Source organism: Pleurodeles waltl, chromosome 12 (assembly GCF_031143425.1).
Source record: "Pleurodeles waltl isolate 20211129_DDA chromosome 12, aPleWal1.hap1.20221129, whole genome shotgun sequence".
NCBI classification, from domain to species: domain Eukaryota; kingdom Metazoa; phylum Chordata; class Amphibia; order Caudata; family Salamandridae; genus Pleurodeles; species Pleurodeles waltl.
The window spans coordinates 352,538,651-352,560,071 of NC_090451.1; the positions used below are offsets into that span (position 1 = coordinate 352,538,651).

The 21,421-nt window shown below is 46.4% G+C and overlaps 1 protein-coding gene across 3 annotated transcripts in view; it reads left to right on the forward strand.

Moving 5' to 3' along the window:
- Positions 1-20,024, forward strand: part of CEP89 (centrosomal protein 89) — a 1,116,496-nt gene extending 1,096,472 nt beyond the window's left edge. For all 3 annotated transcript variants that reach the window (XM_069216542.1, XM_069216544.1, XM_069216543.1), the window contains one exon: positions 19,021-20,024. In XM_069216542.1, coding sequence (XP_069072643.1) covers positions 19,021-19,258 — 238 coding nt within the window. In that variant the 3' untranslated portion in view covers positions 19,259-20,024. The remainder of the gene's footprint in view (positions 1-19,020) is intronic.
- The last annotated feature ends 1,397 nt before the right edge of the window (positions 20,025-21,421 follow it).

A 21,421-nucleotide genomic window follows, 5' to 3' on the forward strand; every position in this document is an offset into this window, starting at 1 on the left:
CACTCTTTGATGGACTCTGCACCAGAAGACACTTCGTCCTGCAGCTGAGCCCCCAGAAACCTGGGAGGACTGCCTCTCTTTGAAAAAGACTCAAGTCTCCTGTGCGCAGTAGACCTGCTCTCAACCATCTCTAAGGAAAGGGCTCTGCAGCCTCCAGAACCGCAAAGAATCTGACACCTGAAGTCACCACTGCACCCGCTGTCACCGACCTGAGTGGGAGTGGACCTCCGGTGCCAGCAATGGCCCCCAGCTGTCCAGAGCCCGAGTCCATTAGGGTTTCACCCCTCCAGGATCTCCCTGAAGTCGCCTGCAGCCTCTGCACGCAGGCCCCCTCTCCCACAGGCTCTGTAGTGAGAGAAACCCAACATCTAAAGCAACCACTGCACCAATCCCTGCCGGACCGAGTTGAAGTGGACCCCTGGGGTCAACGACATCCCCCAGCTCTCCTGAGCTTGAGTTCACTGTGGTTGTGCTCCTCCTGGACTCCACAATAACGTCTGCAGCCTCAGACCATAGGACCACCTAGCCGCAAGTGCTTCTGGACAAGGAAACCCAACGCCAAAGGACACCCCTCTATCCGTCGCCCCTGGGCCCTGATGGAGAGGTCCAAAGGTGCACCTACATCCCCGAGCACCCCATGTTTGCCACTTACCTATTGGTTGTCCCCAACTGGCCCACCACCCAGAGCCTGCAGCCTAAATCCAAGGGGACCAGTCCCTTTCGAAATACATTGCGCACCCGATGCCATATTTTACCTCTGCACCGGACCTCCCTCAGTGCTGCCCAGAGTGACCTGTTGGTGTGGTTTTGACACTTGCCCAGTACTCACCTTAAGTCTACAATATTGGTCCTGTAAGTCGTTGTAAAGTGATTGAAGTGTTATTTTTCTAAATTGGTCTCAGATTTATTCTTGGAGTGTGTCTCTTTTATTGCTTCTGTGAGTACAACAAATGCTTAGCACTGCCCTCTGATAATCCTAACTGCTCGCCCGCACTACCACGAAATAGAGCATTAGTCCTATCTATTTTTGCCTCTGCAAACCTATTGGGGATCCATCCACTGGACTTCCTCTATGGTGTACTTCTTTTTAGTACACCATACAGAGAGCCAGCTACCTACAATACTGTATAGGTATGTTGCCCTGACCATGTTCTTAGCTGGTCAACCTTTGATTTAATTTGCATTTAATACCTCCCTGAGTCACTCTCACCGTTCCTTATGCTAAAACTGGGACTTTTGCAGATCCCATTAGTTGATCTGCTTTTGTTTTTGGACTCAGATTTGTAAAGGAAAAATGAAATAATGATTTTGACCTGACCTGAATTCCATAATGCTAAAGATGGAAACCATTCACTCCCAAAACGTCATCCTTTGTATTATTTGAACTTCCAAAATGAAGAGAAGTATGACTAAATCCCCTTTAAAAAGTCCTCAATATCAAAATACTGGTGGATTCTAGCAACCCAAAATTATGTCAGACACAGTAGATACTGTGAGGGTGTGATGTATAGTCTACTAGGCAAAATTTGGAAGAAGTACGACAAGTGCATGTGACATGTTCTGAAAGGCACACTGCGATTGAAAGCCGTACATCTGAAAGGGTGTGGATGAAAGACTTAAAGGGCCATTATGGTGGGGTGGGACGTTGGTTATCTGTGACTTTTGCTTTGTCATCATGTGATATATAGTATAGTTTCCCCCTAGTCATTTTTAGCTATCTCCTTTGGTGGGGAGAGAGATGGGTAGAGTGAGGCAAATGGCGACGTGCAGATTTTTTTCAAGCATCCCATCAAAGGGAAGTACAGGAATTAGATTGAAATATGTATTTTATTGTAGCATTTGTATAGCTCTTACTTAACTCTATGTGGGGTGCTGAAGAACTTACCCACACGGAAAGCAAGAAAGTGTGTGATTTAAAGGGTGGTGTTTTTGTTTTGAGCCTGTGTTGCAAGTGTTTAATGACATGCGTGATGGCTACTGGGATGTGGTGTGTTTCCGCTCGCCGGTCCAACGGGGAACAGGGCCTTAACATTGCAGCCAGTTCCTAATGGAGGCAGCTGCAATGTGGCGGTGCAGCAGCACCTGTCGCGCATTCCACTGCCCATAATTCCCTTTGGGAAAGGGGACACAGACCTAACCCTATTGCTCCTTGTCCTACAAACCAATGGAGGATTTTGCAAGGAGGGGGTCACTTCAGCTCTAGACACCTTAGGGGTGGTCCCAGCTGAAGTGGTCACTCCTCCTTGTTTTCCCTAATTTTCCTGCCGGACTTGCTGCCAGAAGTGCGGCTTTGTCTGGGCCACCTCACCCGCCAGAGGAGAGGAGAGCTTTTGGTTGGAGGGGACTTCAATAGTATATTAGATGTAGACTTGGATAGATCCTCCCCCCCACTGCAGGGTGCAATGTCAATTAAGATAGCTGGGAAACTTAGTGAATGGATGAGCCACTGGGGGCTGGTGGATATTTGGCGGGAACAACACTTACATGACAGGGATTACTCATATTATTCGGGCCTTCACCGACTCCACACCAGAATCAACAGGGTGGCGTGTACGGCAGACCTTGCACGTGGGATGGTTCACTCAGAATATCTGGGCCGTACACTGTCCGACCACAACCCTCTATTGGTAACATGGATGGTGGCAGAGATTAGGCCCCCCATTCCGGCCTGGAGATTGTCCCCAACAGCACTTGAGGACCCAGCATATAGAGACACCCTGAGACAGCACCTGACTGACCATATTCAATTTAACAGTGGATCCACCACCTCTAGATCTACGGAATGGGAGGCCCTCAAGGTGGCGACAAGGGGTTTTTGTCTTGGACAATCGGCCGGAGTGAGACGCACACTTGAAAGGGAGCTGACTAAGCTAGAGAAGATAATACATGAGGGAGAACTTAATCAAGGGGCTGGCACACTAGTAAATGAGAAATATAATCAGGCAAAGAGGGACCATTCCCAGATCGAAGAACAACTCAGATGCCACAGCACACAAAAATACTTTGCCTCCCTACAATCTGAAGACTGTAGATCTGGGAAAATGTTAGCCTGGTTGGTGAGGCCGGGTGAAGAGGCCGAGCCCATCACAAATGTGCTGGATAAGGAAGGGTCATGCAGGAGTAGACCAGGCCCTGTAAATGATGCATTCAAGGAATATTACTCCTTTTATATGGAAAACCGGCTGAAATCAGTACGGAGGTCTTTGATAATTAACTACAACATATACCTATAACGAACCTGATGGCCGGAGACAGGGATAGGCTGGGGGGCCCAGTGACGATGGCGGAGGTCAGTGAAGCTATAACTCAATTAGCCTCAGGGAAGACCCCGGGAACAGACGGCCTCCCCATGGACTTTTATAAAAAAATTGAGAAGCAACTGACCCCCCAGTTGGTAGAGATGTATACAGAATCGCTACAGAATGGGATAATGCCGTGCACCATGAGAAAGGCAATGGTAGTCCCACTCCCTAAGACAAAATCTAGGCAACCTTCGGTGACTGACTTCCGCCCCCTGTCAATGCTAAACAGTGATTTTAAAATACTAAGCAAGATCTTAGCCAACCGTTTACTCTCTCTTGTTCCAACTCTGGTACATGTAGATCAGAATGGTTTAGTCCCGAATCGCAGCACCTCGTTAAACCTGAGACGTCTCTTTGCGGTCCTGAATATGCCTAGCGACACGAAACCTGCAGCAGGGGTGTTGCTCGCGGTGGACTTTGAGAAGGCATTCGACTCGATCAGATGGGACTACCTGAGAGCAGTGATGCTCCGTATGGGAATGGGTGAAGATTGGGTCAAATGGGTGGACTTGTTATACACGTCACCGCTGGCAAGAGTGAGAACAGGTAAAACGGTGTCCGGAACTTACCCAATTCACAGGGGAACCAGACAAGGTTGCCCATTGTCCCCACTGTTATTCGCCCTGGCCATCGAGCTGCTGGTGTCCCAGATGCGGCAGGAGGGCGTGGGTAGAGGAGTGGAATGGGGACACCAAGAACATATAATCTCGCTATATGCTGATGATATACTTGTCTACCTTAGGGACGGAGAGAAGGATCTCCCATGGGCGCTGGGAGTGCTGGAGAACTATGGGAACATATCTGGACTTTGCCTCAACCGTAGCAAGACATGCGTGTTCCCTATGGCTCCGGGCGGCGAACGCCCGACAACATGCCCTGGGGATATGATTTGGGCCCCTCGAACCTTTAAGTACTTGGGTATACAGGTGTTTCACGACAGGGCAGACTTGCGCGAGGGTAACCTGGGCAGAGCTCTACGATCCCTAAAGTCCTCGGTGGGGTTCTGGCGATCGCTGAAATTGACGATAATGGCCAGAGTAGCATTGTCCAAAATGGTCATGCTGCCCCGGCTTCTATACTACTTTGCTAACCTGCCCCTTCTGATTCCAACAGCGTGGTTTCGTGAACTAAACACCCTACTCAGGGAACTTATATGGGATGATGGTCGTAGACGCACCTCGCTCCAAATACTATGCAGGCCAACTAACCAGGGGGGTCTAGGAGCGCCAGATTTTGAAGCCTACTACCTGGCATCCCAGCTGCAATGGGTTGCCGGGTGGCTCACAGGTAAGGGTCACCTGGAGAGGTACACCGACCCAGTAGTGGAGGACATAAATCAGTTCATTGCTCGAATGACAAATAGGAAGCTCAATCCCCACATGCACAGCCCGATGACAAGAATGGCGTCAGCATGTTGGAAGAGGTGCGTGAAAAGGGATGGCATTGTCCCCCCGTACTCTCTGGCCCTACCCCTGGCGGTACTCACGATCGAGGCAGGTGAGAGGAACCTGGGAGGCATGAGCCTCGGAACCTGGAGGAGAGCAGGAATAGAAACGGTGGGAGACCTGTTTCAGGAGGGAGTGTTGAGGTCTTTCACTAATCTTGTTGACAGTGGAGTCTCCCCGGGGCAGTTCCTTATGTATCATAAACTGATACATGTGCTGAAAACGTACTGGATCACGGTCAACGCGGAATCAGCCACCCACAGGGTGCTGCATCTCCTATTGACATCAGGAGATGAGTCCCATCTGATATCTAAATTATACCGAGTTCAAGTTGAGGATGCACTAGATTCCCTGCGGCCACTGAGAGAGAGATGGGGGAGGACAGTCGGTAGGGAACCGTCAGATGCGGAATGGAACAGAGCTTTGGCTTACCCCCGGACCGTCGCTCGCAGCACACGACTGAGATATATACAATATAATTACCTCCACAGAACGTACCTCACCCCACATCGGCTAACAGTAATCTATGGGGGGGTTCCTAGGGTGTGCCCCAGATGTAAAAATGTAGACGCAAATTTTGACCACATGGTATGGACCTGTCCAGAGATCCAACTGGGGTGGGAAGAGGTGATGTCCGACCTGTCGAGACTCCTTAATATGAACCTGACTCCGACCCCTGACTGATGTCTGATGGGCTTTGGGGAGGGATTGCCGCGGGGAAGAGTGGAGACCCGCTTTCTGAGTCTGGCACTGGTACTGTACAGGAGACAGATCGCAAAGAACTGGAAGGCACAGTTTCGGCCCCCCCGGGTTGGGTGGAGACAAGACGTTACAACATGGGCCAGAGCCGAACTCCAGGTCCTGAAGAGCGAGGAGGGGAGGGGAATGCGTCGCCACCCTATAGCACAGAAATGGGAAGTAGCAATGACAAGCTGGGACAATATATTGAGAACAGCGGACACAGACACACCAACAGGAGTGGAGACTGGATAAACATAGGAAGGGAGGAGATGTTGCCTCACCCTCTAGGACATGGTAAGGGAAGACACGATAAGGCCGAGATTGAATAAAAGGCTGACAACAGGGGACAGAGCCCAGGACATTGAGTAACAGACAGGTTGGACCCGGTAGACGCCCCACCCACCTGAAACCAGACAAGCCTATGAGTAATGACACCATATATACTGGAAAAGCCAGGAAATGGCATCCCCCTGCATTAGCAGCCTCCACCCCCTACATTGCCATCGTGTTTAAGTTTAAGTTGATTAATGTTTGAAACGAGTTAAATGTGTTGTATAATAACTAGAAAAACATGACTCTGCTACACCAGGCCAATTGGGCAACCCATACGAGAAGAAGCGCCACTGATGTTCTATTCTTGTATAAGTTTAAAGTATAAAGGTTATCGAATAATGAAGTAGAACATTCAAACAATGTAGACAGTAGTGATATTAACACTGTTATGCACTAACACGAAGCAAACAAGATGGTGCTGTAAACATGATACTGTTTATTAAATAATAAAATGTTAATAAAAAAATATTTAAAAAAGAGTCCAGTTTACCTTTCTGGCATTTTCTTTGAGGTTAATTCTGTTGGGGGAGGGGGTCACAATGGATCCATACCCCTTCACAAATCTCCTATAGGAAGCCAAGCAATGCCCTGACTTGAGTCTGGGTTATTGGAGCTTCCCAGTCCAGTATTGTCTGAATCTTGGGTTTTAAAGGTTGGACGTGGCCTCCACCAACAAGGTGGATACATATACAACAGTGCTCTGCCCTGCCTGGCACTTTGGTGCCTTAAAAGTGAGGCCTGCTGATTGCAAGGCCTGCAGAACCTTCCCCAGGTGGATCAGGTGATCCTTCCAGGAGGAGCTAAAGACAGCAATATCATCTAGATATGCTGCACTAAAGGACTGCAAACCAGCAAGGCCTTGATTTACCAACCTTTTGGAGGTGACAGGGGCATTCTTTAAACCACAGGGCATAACATTAAACTGATAATGCCCTTCAGGTGTAGAGAATGCTTGCTTTCCTTCTGCTCCAGGCACCATCCTAATTTGCCAGTACCCTGCAGTTAAGACAAAGGTACTAAGGAATTTTGCTGCACCTAACTTGTCAATCAGTTCATCTGCTCCTAGTATAGGGTGAGCATCTGTCAAGGGTGACAGAGTTGAGACCCCTATATTCTACACAAAACCTCATCTCTCTCTTGCCGTCTTTGGAATGAGGTTTGGGGACTAAGACCACTGGGCTAGCCCAGGGACTGTGAGAGGGCTCAATGACCCCTAAATTCAGCAATCTGGGGACTTCCACTTTGATGCTCTTTTTGACTTGGTCAGACTGCCTATAGATTTTTGTTTTGACAGGTAAACTATCTCCTGTATCCACATCATGGGTACCCAGGTGAGTCTGACCAGGGGTCATAAAGAAGAGCCCAGCAAACTGCTGTAGGACTTGCCTGCAGTCAGCTTGCCGTTGGGCAGTGAGGGTGTCTGAGTAGACAACTCCATCAACTGACTCATCTTTAGGGTAATTTGAGAGGAGGTCAGAGAGAGGTTCACTCTCTGCTTCCTGTTCCTCATCAGTAACCATCAGCATGGTTACATCTGCCCTGTCACAATAGAGCTTTATGCGGTTTACATGGATCACCCTTTTGGGTGTCCTGCTTGTGCCTAGGTCTACCAAGTAGGTGACATCACCCTTTTTCTCTAGGATAGAGTAAGGGGCCACTCCATTTGTCCTGAAATGCCCTGGGAGCCACAGGCTCCAGAACCCATACCTTCTGCCGTGGTTTGAATTCTACCAGTGCAGTCTTTTGGTCATACCACTGCTGTTGGCTGGCCTGAATTTTTTGGATGCCTTTTCCATGTACTCAGCCATCCTTGAGTGGAGGCCAAGTACATAGTCCACTACATCTTCTTTAGGCTCATGGAGAGGTCTCTCCCAGCCTTCATTTACAAGTGCAAGTGGTCCCCGTACAGGATGGCCAAACAGAAGCTCAAAGGGGGAAACCCCCTACTACCTTCTGAGGCACCACTCTGTAAACAAAAAGCAAGCATGGCAGGAGGACATCCCATCTCCTTTTGAGTTTTTCAGGGAGCCCCATGATCATGCCCTTCAATGTCTTGTTGACGCTCTCAACAAGTCCATTGGTTTGTGGATGGTATAGTGTGATGAGGTTATAAGTCACCCCACACTCATTCCACAGGTACTTTAGGTAAACTGACATGAAGTTTGTAACTCTGTCCGAAATCACCTCCTTCGTAAACCCTACTGTGGTAAACAAAATACCAATCAGGGCCTTGGCTACTACAGGAGCTGTAGTAGACCTAAGGGGAATTGCTTCAGAGTATCTGGTAGCATGATCCACTACTACCAGTATGTACAGATTCCCTGGTGCTGTGTGTGGCCCATGTGACCTATAATGTCCACACCAACGCTTTCAAAGGGAACACCCACCACAGGAAGTGGAATTAGGGGGTGGGAGCTTTGGGTGGCAACCTGCCTTACCACTGGCTTAGCAGGCGACACGGGAGTTACAAAACTCCTTCACCTTCTGGGACATTCTGGGCCAGTAGAAATAGCTGACAAGCCTATTCCATGTTTTTCTTTGCCCCAGATAGGGGATGTCAGGGGCCAAAGTTAGGATAAACTTACTAAACTGCTGAGGCAGTACCGCTCTTCTGGTGGCACCAGGTTTGGGGTCTCTCGCTTCAGTGTATAGGAGTCCATCTTCCCGTTCGACCCTGTGGGAACCACTGACATCTCCCTTTTCCTGTGCAGCTGCTTGCTGCCTCAGGCCTTCAAGAGTGGGACAAGTCTTTTGTTCCTGGCACAGCTGTTCCCTTGAGGGTTCACCTGGGCCCAAGAGCTCTACCTGGTAAGGATCCAACTCCATGGACTCAGTTCCCTCAGAGGATAAGACTTCTTCCTGAGAAGAGAGGTCTTGTTTCTTTTGCTGCTCAGAAGCTGGTCCCCCAGTCTTCTTGTCTTTTCTCTTGGAATGTTGGGCAATTATTCTAGGCTCCAACACTTCTTTTTCACCCTGTGCTTGGCTTTATGCCCTTGTTTTTACACACACCAGTTCATGGATTCCCAGCACGTCTGCATGGGTTTTGAGTTCTACATCAGCCCAAGCTGAGGACCAGATCATTCCCTAGCAAGCACTCCACTGGGATTGTAGAAGAGACCACTATCTGTTTCAGGCAGTAACTCAACCCCATTCTAAGGTCACCATAGCCATGGGATGGATCTTAGTCACATTGTCAGCATTGGTAACTGGATATGTTTGTCCAGCCAAATACTGTCCTAGGGAAACCAGTTTCTCTGTCACCATGGTGATATTGGCACCTGAATCCCTCTGAGCTTCAACCTTTGTCCCATTAATCAAGAGGTGCTGTCTGTTTTTTTACATGTTAGGGGGCAGACAGCAATTGTGGCAACATGTACCCTACCCTTAGAGACTAAAGTAGCTTCAGTGTGAACACAGATTTGCTCTGAGCACACTATTGATCCCACCTGGAGACTAGCTATAGCAGTACTAACTGGAGCAGTGCTAGGGGGATTCTTTTTGGGGAAGGACAAGCCTCCAGTTTTTTGGTGTCCATGCTGTTTACAGTTGTGACACCGTGCCTTTTTGGGATCAAAGTGTTTACCTTTCTACCCATGTGAGATCTGTGAAGAAACTCGGGCCCACCCTCTTGTGTAGGCTTTTGGGGACCTTGTGAATACTGTTTCACCACTGTACCCCTGGGAAGGTGTTCCTTTGGTCACCCCCAGTGGAAGTCTTGGTTGCCCTAGTCTTGACCCAACGGTCTGCCTTCTTTCCCAATTCCTGGGGAGAATTGGACCTAGGTCTACCAGATATTGATGCAACTTGTCATTGAAGCAGTTACTTAAAATATGTTCTTTCATAAACAAATTATAAAGCCCATCATATTCATGCACTCCACTGCCAGTTATCCAATCATCTAGTGTTTTCGCTGACCAGTCTACAAAATCAACCCATGACTGGCTCGAGGTTTTGTGAGCCCCCCTGAACCTAATTCTATACTCCTCAGTGGTGAATCCAGAATCCTCAATCAGGGTAGCCTTAGGTGGTCATAGAATTCAGCTACTGCACCAGTAATCAGTTCCCAAAGAAGAGCTCCCCAATAAGATTTGTTTAGCGTTCTGGTTGCACAAGCTCTCTCAAAAGCTGTGGACCACTTGGTGATACCATCACCTTCTTCATATTTAGAGGCAATCCCTTTGGGGATTTTCAGGACATCTGAATGCTCTCTGACCCTATTTAAATTACTGCCACCCTTAATGGGTGCCAAGCCCATTTCTGCTCTATCCCCCTCTAAAGCTAGGAGTTGTTGCTCCAAAGCTAATATATTGGCCATCCATGCTAAAAAGGTCCTTCTCATTGAGGCTGTCATCAATGTTCCCAGAGGAACTGGTCTCCCCAGTGGAAGATACTGTGAGCACTATCCTTGGTGATACAGGCCTTGGGACCCTGATCTCCCTAGTTAGGTGAGGGGGGGGGGGGTAGTTCTTTCTCCTCATCTCTAAAATCTTTCGTATCTGAGGGGAGGTCTTCCTCCTCAGCAGGGTGGTCCCTTGTATACTCTGCAAAGAGCTCCTGGAGCTTGACCTTGGTAGAGTTGGACCCTGGTTTAATCTTTTTCTTAGTCTTAGTCTTAGTCTTAACTCTCCCATCCCTAGATGGAGATAAGGGGCGAGGGTGAGCTCCACAATCATTTCCTCTGAGCTGCTCATTATGTTACTAAAGTTGGGGATTACTTTTAGGAACTAAAAACTACTACTAGTTATTATAACCCCTAACTTAAAATAACTTTTAAATCTAAAATGAAATGCTAAACGGGACTTACCCAAGGCCCTAGGACTTCTAAAAATGTAGAAAAATTTGCCAAATTAAAAAATCAGTTACTAAAAGCAATTTTGGAATTTAGTCTTGTGATCAGGTATTGCCTGAGTAGTCCAGCAAAAGCAAAGTAGTACACTCCACCAATAATCCACCAATGTAGGTAGCTGGCTCTAGATGTACTATATGAAAATGAGATATAGTGTGCACAAAGTCTAGGGGTTCCCGAGAGGCTTAATAGAGGCGAGAGTAGATAATACTAATGCTCTCTTTTGTGGTAGTGTGGTTGAGCAGTTAGGTTTATCCAGAGGGTGGTGCAAAGCACTTGTTGTACACACACAGGCAATAAATGAGGCACACACTTAGACTAACTCTAGGCCAATTTTTTTTATATAGCAAAAATATATTTTGTTACTTTATTTCTAGAACCGCAAGTCTCAAGTTGCAGATAAGTACATTTGCAAGTAAGTATCCAACATATGTATCAATACCACTTTGTTTTAATTTGGCAAGTTAAACGGTTTTCATATAAACAGCAATAATCTTTTTTAAAAGGTGAGACAGTGCAAATTTCAGAAACGGTTCTAGGGGGGATTAAAAGTTAGCACAGTTTCGACGTATGTGCAATTCTTACAGTTCCAGTCTCCGGGGGATGGGATGTCCACAGGTTGCAGTTCAAGTTAACCCAAACACAGGGCCAGCCGGGTGCAGAGGTGAAAGTTGAGGCAGATTTAACATGATCTCCTATGGAGACTGGTGGCACTCAGAATCAGACCTGCTTGCAAGTAAGTACCCGCGTCTTCAGAGGGCAGACCTGGGGAGCTTAGACTAGTACCGGAGGGGGGGTGGAGGCACAGGTCAGCCCCAAACACACACCTTCTGCACCGCAGGGGTGGCATGGTGCAAACACAGCATCTGGCTCCCAATGCTTTCCAATAGGTGGCCCCCAGGGGTCACAAAGATGCTGCAGGTGATGTCCAAGGGGGCCGCAGTCCACGAGTGTTCTTGGTCCTCTGGGGTGCAGGGAGTCCTCTTGAGGCTTTTAAGAGGTTGCTGGTCTGGCAGGATGCGTCGTCTTGTAGCAGGGCTTCGGAAGCTGGAGACAGGCCTGTAGGACTGGGGCCAAGTCATTTGGTGTCTTCAGTCTTCTCTGCTGGAGGTCAGCTTAGCAGTCCTTCTTTTCTTCTTTCTTCTTCTTAAGGTTGGCAGGAATCTCACGAGCTAGGTTCAGGGGAGCCCTTAAATCCTAGGTTTAGGAGATTACAGGGGTCAGAGGGCAGGTGACAACACCCTTCCAGAGTCCACTCCCTTTGGGGAGGGTGACACAGACCTAATCCTATTGGTTCCTGTCCTCCAAACCAAGATGAAGGATTTTGGAAGGAGGGGGGTCACTTCGGCTCTGGACACCTTAGGTGTGATCCCAGCTGAAGTGGTCACCCTTTTTTTCCCTAATTTTCCCGCTGGACTTGCCACCAAAACAGGGGCTTTGTCCAGGGGTGGGCATCTCCACTAGCTGGAGTGTCCATACCCTTGGGCACTGTAACAAAGGACCTGAGCCTTTGAGGGTCACCGCCAGGTGTTACACTTCCTGCAGGGGGTAGGTGTGAAGCACCTCCACCCAGTGCAGGCTTTGTTTCTGGCCACAGAGAGCACAAAGGCGCTCACCTCATGTGGTCAGAAACTCGTCTGGAAGTGGCAGGCTGGCATAGATCTGTCAGTCCTGCACTAGAAGTTTGGCTAAAATACCGGGGGCATCTCTAAGATGCACTCTGGGTGCATTTTCTAGTAAATCCAACACTGGCATCAGTGTCGGTTTATTGTGATACCAAACTTCCCAGACTTCAGTGAAGCCATTATTGAGCTGTGGAGTTCGTAATGACAAACTCCCAGCCCATGTACTCAGTATGGTCACAGTGCACTTACAATGTTTGGAATTGAATTGCACATGTAGGGGCATATTGCTCATGCAACTATGCTCTCACCTGTGGTATAGTGCGCCCTGCCTTAGGGCTGTAAGGCCTGATAGAGGGGTGACTTACCTATGCCACAGGCAGTGGTTTGTGAGCTTCACCCTGAGAGGGGTGCCATGTAGACTTTGTCTTTTTCTCCCCACTGGCACACACACAAGCTGCAAGTGCAGCGTGTATGTGCTTGGTGAGGGGTCCCCCAGGGTGCCATACTACATGGTGCAGCCCTTGGGGACCCTCCCTGGTCACAGGGTCCTTGGTACCATGGGTAACTTTTACAAGGGACTTCACTGTGCCAATTGTGGAAACAATGGTACAGTTTTGGGAAAGAGCAGTGTTGCTGGGGCCTGGTTAGCAGGATAACAGCCCACTCTCAGTCAACTCTTCATCAATAACAGGTAAAAAAAAAAAAGGGAGGCGAGGGTAACCATGCCAAAAGGGGCACTTTACTAAAAGAGCAATAAAGGATGACAACCCAAGCAGAAACTGCACAATCTTTGCAATGCTTATACTCCACCTACTGCTTTCCACAAGGCAACCAAGACTATCATATGGGGTACACTCCCCAAGATGCTCTCAGGCTCCCAAAGTAAGACAAGCACCAGTTAGGTGAGCTGTAGTCTGGCCATAACTCAGATCATAGCGATGCGTGGCACCCTAAACATTCAAGGATAAAAGACAAAGAGCTTAATATGTTGGTACCATGACATTGCAAAAGCGAATCTGACCGGCCCATGTTACCGTACTCCTCCTCACTTTCCATACTTTGCTTGGATCCCAGTTTGTTCTTTCTACTTTACATAAGGAGGCATCCTACTGATCACCTACAATTTCCTCCCAGAATAGCTTCCCCTTTAATTATTAGTAGTGGATGACATTTCAGGTTAAAGAGGAAGTATGGTGAAAGGAGACATACCCTGCTTCCATTGTATCGCCTAGTACAGTAGTATGGCACAGATTTGGTAGTTCTAATTTTGTTCAACCTGAGCGTATCTCTTCTTGGACCTGTGAAACTAGCAAAAACATTTTTTAGTATGTTTCCACAAGTTAACTTTCCTTTACATCATCACTGTCTCCTCCCTTCCTAGACCCACCTCTCACGCCTCAATTACCTTTTCTCTCACCTCTAACAAGAGGTCTTTAATCTAATTCAATAGGTGTAATTTCCTGTCCTAGACAACTCTGAAATCAACCTCTCTGAATACCAATTTCAGCTGGCAGTATGTGTTATTTGAGTCTACTGGATACTGCTGCTCATGTCTGACCTGGAAAGGCAGAGTCTTTACCTTCCTTGTTAATGCAAGAGCTGTCATCTTGGGCCCTATAGGTACATCTTAAGGAATAATCAGGCTACCCCTCACTACTTTAAGGTTCATCATAATGTCTCCTTGCAGATTCTTGGGCATGTAGCCACTTTCTGCTGGCTCTTCCGATCGCGAAGATATGACCTGCAGTTTGCCTTTATTGGCATTAGAAGATGAAAGTACGTCAAGCTCCACCAGCCCTGAAAAATCAAACTACCCCCTATCACTTTAGGGCTCACCTCAATGTCTGTGACGATACAGATCAGGCAGAATTTGAACAGACTGTATATGGCTACTGCACAAGTCAAGATAAGGTGGAGCTTAGGTAAAAGCAAACCTATGATTTCAAAAACTCTTTATAATGTATCTTTTTTCTTTTCCCAACACTTAATATTGTTTTTCACCTTGTGTTTTTCAAATATAAAATAGTAGTGAGTCGTTGCGCATGTCTTGGTTCCTGTATTGCACGAAAACCAGAGTGCTGGTTTTAATTGTAAAAAAAATGCTGCTTGTTTCCCAATCTTTTCTTACATTTCTCACTCTGCGCCTCTGCTTCGTGTGCCACTGCAGGTATTAGATTTCATAGTGCTTCTTTCTCTTTGAGCCATTCCGCAGAACCTCTCAGGAACTGTATTATCAATGCAGGACACCAGTAGTCTTCATTAGCTCTCCAGTCAGATTCATATTGAATTGTTCCCGCAGCCTACTCACATTTTATTGAGCGGCAACAGCAGCCTAATGAAGAGCATCTGCCACGTACACTAGAAGGAAGCATTAGAAAGGTCGATCCAACAACGGTTCACTTTCCAAATGTGTTCTGCAAGATGTATTATACAGCCATCCGTGTTATTGTTTTAATTTATAAGGAAGTACTGCATTTAATGATTGTGCTTAGGGGTGAACTACATCTTTTACTTTCGGAACAAATGCTGTTCAAATTAGTAGCATATCATTTAAAATAAGACAGCACAAAGGATTTGTTTTGCCATTTGGTATTAAGAGGTTGTGTTTTTGGTACCATCTATAAAGAGGATGCCGACATATGGAACATTTCACATCTTTAGGGTCGGGATTGTGAGTGCATGCACTAGCGCATGCATGTCGCTTGTAAGGGTTGAGCCTGCGAGTGTATGTGCTTGTGAGACTCTGTTGTGTACAGTAAAAGGCTTGGAGTCCGCCTTTCGCTTACCATTTGTTGGCTTGCGTGGCACTCTTCTTTACAGCCTCGTAATTCGTCACTGCAGGCCAAGCATAATTTCCGTTCCCCTGTGCGGAGCAGGGACCAAGCACAGATTGATTTATCTTTATCAGTGCCCGTCCGCTGCTCCCGATGTGATTGATGTACTATATATATATATATTTTTTTTTTACTTCAAGTGCCCTGCAAATAGAAGGCTTGTGACCAGCAACAAACGGTACCCACAAGACAAACAAAACTGCAAAGTGTTATTTTTATAGCTAACTTTCTTTTATTTTGCCAAGTTGTCTTTCCTCAGGTTGCACTCATGTTTTCTTTTGTTTTTGCTTGTGGGCACTGTTCTCAAAAGATGACGATTGTCTTGTTCTAAATATTGCAAAGCAACATTATTTCTTTATTATGTGTAATTTCTAAAATGATGCTTTAACACATAAGCGTGCAGTACACCCCTATCAGCCCCATCCAACCCGTCCCACTAAGTCAACCCCAATTCACCCAATTTCAACCCACCCCTCCCCACTCCAATCCTCCCAATCTAATCTGGCTGACTCCAGTTTGCCACACTTCAATCCAAAACAATCTGCACCCCTTCAAAACAATCTGCCCTACTCCAATCCAAAACAATATGCCCCATCCCCAGGTGCCCTACTCCAATGCAATACAATCTCCCCCACTTCAACCCAATACAATCTCCCCAACTCCAATCTGCCCTAATCCAAAACAGTCTGCCCCACTGCAACCTGCCCCACTACCCCCAAAACAATCTGCCCCACTGCAATCCAAAACAATCTCCCTCACTCCAATCCAAAACAATCTGCCCCACTCCAACCCGCCTCACTCCAGTTTGCCCCATTTTAATCCAAAACAATCTGTTATGCTCCAGTCCACCCCACTCTGAATCACTCCAATCCAAAGCAATCTGTCCCACTACAATCTGCCCCTTTCCAATGCAAAACAATCTGCCCCACTACATCCCAAATTACCTCACTCCAGTCCACCCCACTTTCATCCAATCCACCCCAACCCAATTGTCTCCACAGCAACCCAATCCACCCCACTCCAATCCACCCTAATACAATCTACCCCAATCCTAGAACAATCCACCCTACTTTTGTCTGGCCCACTCCAACTCAAAACAATCTATCCTACTCTAGTCCGCCACACTCCAATCTGCCCCTCTCCAAAGCAAAACAATATACCCCATTTCAATCTGCCCTAGTCCGCTCTGCCCTAATCCAAAACAATTTGCCCCACTCGAATCCCAAACAACCATCTTCAATCCAAAACAGTCTTCTACACTCCAATTTGTCCCACTCGAATCCACTTCATCCCAATCCAATCCATTCCACTCCATCCCAGTTCACCCCACTACAATCCACTCCAGTCCAGTCCAGCCCAGTCCAATCTACCCCACCCCACTCCAATCCAATACATCTCACCCCAATCCAATACAACCCACCCCAGTCCAATCCACCCCAGTCCATCCCACCCCACCCCACTCCAATCCTATCCAACCCACCCCACTCCTCTCCAGTCCAACCCAATCCACCCCACACCAGTCAAGTCCACTGCTACCCAGTCCACCTCACTCCAATCCATTCCACTCCAATACAATCCTCCTAAATCCACCCCACTCCAGTCCACATAAATCCAACCTACTTTAGTCCTATCCACCCCACTCCAAACCACCTTAATCTATCCCACTCTTATCCACTTCACCCCTCTCCAATGAACCCACTGCACACAAATCCAATCCACCCCACTCCAATCCACTCTACCCCAATTCAAACCACTACATCCTAATACAGTCCACCCCACCCCACCCCTGTCCAATCCACCCCAGTCCAACCCACCCCAATCAACACTCAATTCAGCCCACCCCACTCAATCAACCCGACTCAACTCTATCCATCCTCACTCAATCTAATGCACCAACTCCGGTCCACCCCACTCCAAACCACCTCAGTCCAATCCACCCCACCCCAATCCACCACACCCATTTCAATCCAGCCCACTTCAGTCCACACCACCCCATCCCAGTTCAATGCACCCCACACCAATCCATTCCACTGCAATCCACCCGACCCCATCCCAGTTCAGTCCCTCCACTCCAATCCAATCCATCCACCCCACTCCAATCCACCCACCTCAGTGCAATCCTCCCTGCTGTAATCCACCTCAATGCAACACACCCCACTCCAATCCACCCCACCCCAATGCAGTCTGCTACTGCAACCCACTTACCTCATTTCAGTCCACCACCCTCCAATCCACCCCACTCACTCCAATCCACCAGTCTACTCAGTCCACCCCACTCTATCCCAATCCAATCAACCCCATCCCAGTTCCATCAACCCCACTCCAATCCATCCAGCCCACCCCACTCCAATCCCCCTAACCAACCCTACTCCAGTTCACCCCACTCGAAGCCACCCCAATCCAATCTACCTTGCTCAAATCCAGTCCTCCCGACTCCAGAGCATCTCATGCCTATCATTCCAATCCAAACCACCCTCCCCAATCCAATCTATCCCACTCAAACCCACTCCAATCCTTTCCTCCCCACATTTTCAATCTGCCCCACCCCGCTCCAATCCAATCCACCTCACTCTACTCCACCCCACTGCACCTCAATCCACCCAACTGTACTCCAATTCAAACCACCCCACTCTGTCAATTCACTCCAACTTACTCCACCCTGTTTCCGCCCACTCCACAACACTCTGCCACTGAACTCTCCTCTCCTCTGCTCAGCTTTACAACATTCTCCCCCCCCCCACTCCACATTACAGCACTCCAACAAATCCACTCTACAACACTCTACTCCCCAACTCCACTCTGACACTCCATACCACTAATTTGTAGCCATACTGAAGAACAACCACACTGGTGTACAACCTGGCAAAACACATTGCCAAAGCCAATACTTCTTGTATAGGAGAGATTTATTGGCTTTGCCAATGCTTGTTTATGATAGCAACGATACTTCGTTATAATAGTTGCTAATGTTTACATATATATTGTTTATTTTTGTGGATACATACCCTGAAAACGTCAAACTGTCTCGTGCTTGGCGAACTCGTGCTTGGCGAATATATATTTTTCCATTGTATGAAATAATTTTCTTTGCTGCTCTCAAACTTTGGCTACTAAGAAGTAAATCTCGTCATTTTGAATTAAAGTTTTAAACTACCCCGTGTTTAATATATAGGAGCATGCACTTGAATGTTTTGGCGTTGCTGGCACTTTGGTTTTCTTAGAAAGAGGGCATCAACTGGCAAGAAACGCCTGCTCTTCCCAACTCTTACAATCAAATAATGCGCTACCAGCCAGTCATAATGTGAATGTTTTTTCTGCTTTTCCTGCTTTGCTCTTTTAGACATACTCATTAATAGTGTAACAGCATAAGGGCTGCCTATTAACATTACTTAGCCAATACATATTGCTAAAACACAATGTTTAATAGTGTTTTTAAACGAGGATTTCATGAAGAGTTTTTAAGGCTTTTGATTCCATTGGATACCTTAAAATATCCTTTATTGGTATTCTGTAAAATAATTATAATTGAGCTAATTCCTCATATTAACTTAATCGCTGTTGCCTGCAGCTCAGAAAGCAGAACTAACGGTCAGTTAGGTTATAATAATGCTTTGTACAACATGCATTAACACTAAGTGGGAAACTCCTTGCATCCTAAAACGTTTTCATGAAAACTACATTTTAAAGTAGTTTCATTAGTAATCAAGGTATATATGTAGCAGAACCAAACATGTTTTTAAACATAAATTGGAATTCAAGACTTGATTCTAAATGATAAATGCGAAAGAATTGAAGTTTGGGGAAAGGTTTCCGAAGAAATGTGAATATTAGTGACGCATTTAAAATGTAAGATTTAAACAGTTTTATATTTATACATATGTTTATTTTTTTTAGGGAAGTGGAAGGTGAGCTTGAGATCGTGTGGGAAACCACGTCGCAAGAAAATAGGAAAATGAAAGAATTCTTAGCTAAATCGCTAGAAACTGACAAATACAACGCTAGTAAACGTCACCAATTTGAATCCGATGGAATACCTCAGAAAGATTCAGATTATAGAGTTGCTTTATGGGACTCTGATGTTAAGCTTTTGGCCCCTAGCGAAGATCAGAATCAACCGGAACATCTGAGATGACTACATTTGAACAGCAAGCAAATGCCCACCAACACTAGCCGAAACCCACTATCAGAGCTAGAAAAATACCAAGAAAGAGTATTTGTCCAAGGAAAAATAAGCTACTGAAAGAAATCGCTGTGCATTTTCTATGCAATTGTTAGTACTCTTCAGGCACGTTCTACCGTAACTAAAAGACAACCAAGCTCAAACAGCTGTTTGCTTTTGTCTTGCTTTTTCTTACATAGTTATTTTCTCTTATATCAACAGCAGCTTTCACTTCTCCCAGTGTGACATTTAATGTTTTCCCTTTTTCACATTCAAAAGATGTTGTTCAAGCAACATCTTTATTAAACAATCAGTTTGTCATCATATTTATTAAGTATGTCGACTTTTGAGGCACTTGGCAATAATTGCTTAGCATTGAATTCTCTATTACTATCTGTAATGATTTTCGTTTTATGTTGACTGTCTTAATTCTCTCGGTGTAACCAATAATTGTATTTTTACAGTTAGTGTATTTGTTCAAAATGATTACCATAATACAGGATAGCACATATACTAAGACACAATTAAATGGGTTGCGCTGCGCACAGTTATCAAGTACCTAAAGCAGCAATATTTCTAAAGTAGTCTTTAATATCAAAGTCAACATTTTATATAAATTATTATGATGATACTTGATAAAACACATGCAAGCGGAACTTGGAAGTGACACTTAAGCTTTGTAGTAACTCAAGTAGAACACTACTTTGATGGCAAAATAAAATAAATACAACCATTTGAACCATAGTTGTCTGCATTGTCTTAGGATGCTCTCACAATAGACTGCTTGAAATGTAAACTTTCTGATGGATACTTCTAATCACAGATTACTCACCTTTTCGATAACCCAAGGCTTCGAATTGGATCCATAGATTTTTCTAGGAATTCCCTCTTGCACCAGTAGTACTCGTCGTGCAGCCCCATAGCTCCAGAAGTGACTTTAAGGCCACACAAAAAACGGCCACTTTGCTCGTCAACATCAACTTCCAATCCTTCTGATGCAGATAGGGAGCGAGCTCTGTCACTTGACAAACTTTTATACAAAATTTTCCATTGTGTAAGGTTCATGTCTCTTCCTAAAACTACAGGCTTTTAACCCTGCAAGGGCTTCTGTAAATCAATGTCAGTGGCAGATGCCCACAAGGTCTTTGTCTGGTGTCTGGGCTCCTCTCATTTGAAATCGTGTGATACCTGCTGTCTAATGAAGCTCAAGACCATCTGTGACCGTGAGGACCAACTCTGTCTCATAGCATCGTAGAAAAGCATGTAAGTCCCACTCAAAGTCAAGGATGCAGATTTGTTCTCAGTACTGAGGCAGATTGCAAGAGATATTGTCATCCATTCAAAATGGTCAGGCAAGAAGTCAAAGCACAATCCCCCCCCCCCCCCCTTCTTTTCGCCATTTCAGTTAGGAGAAGTCAGACAGACCTAAGGGTACTCCATGGTGTTGGTCCCCATCCACCGACCTGGTTCAGAACTGCAGAATTTCCAGGTTCACCGGCAACACAGCAGCAGATCCAGGCTTTGCTGTACATTTTTGGTAAGCTACCAGCTCTCTCTGGTGCCCTTGCAGGACCAACAAATCCAAGGAGGCCTGCAGTTCAATTGCCACCACGGATCAGTCCTCTGTGCCGTTTCAATCGATCAGTCAACTTGTGGGGCGCAACTTGTCACCCTTGAGGTTATCCAGGCCTCCTGGCTGGACTACATTGTAAACACTTACTGTGACTCCTTATAAGGCACTGAACCTGTTCCAGTTCCCCATGCTGCAACCCCGGCACCAACATCAGAGGAAGAACCAATAGTTCTATCAGACCCTGAAGCAAACCCATTGCGACCGCGGACAAAGTTGCGCCCTTCTTTACCTCAGCCTCAATTTGATTCAGACGGAACAATCCGTTTACAACATTTGTGTGTTCCTGGTACACATGATGATGTTGATTGGGATGATGAATCTCAACTTTGTTGATAAACCATTTCTAGACCTCTAGGACAATAGTGGCTTTGACACAAGCCTCAACTCTCCGACTGGTTCCTCTATGGAGGAATCTGATTCTTTTGACACAGTGACCTGGAGAACAGCAATAGGCCTTGACCTACTGCTGTCCTCACAGTTAAAAACAAATGTTGTGCAGCAGA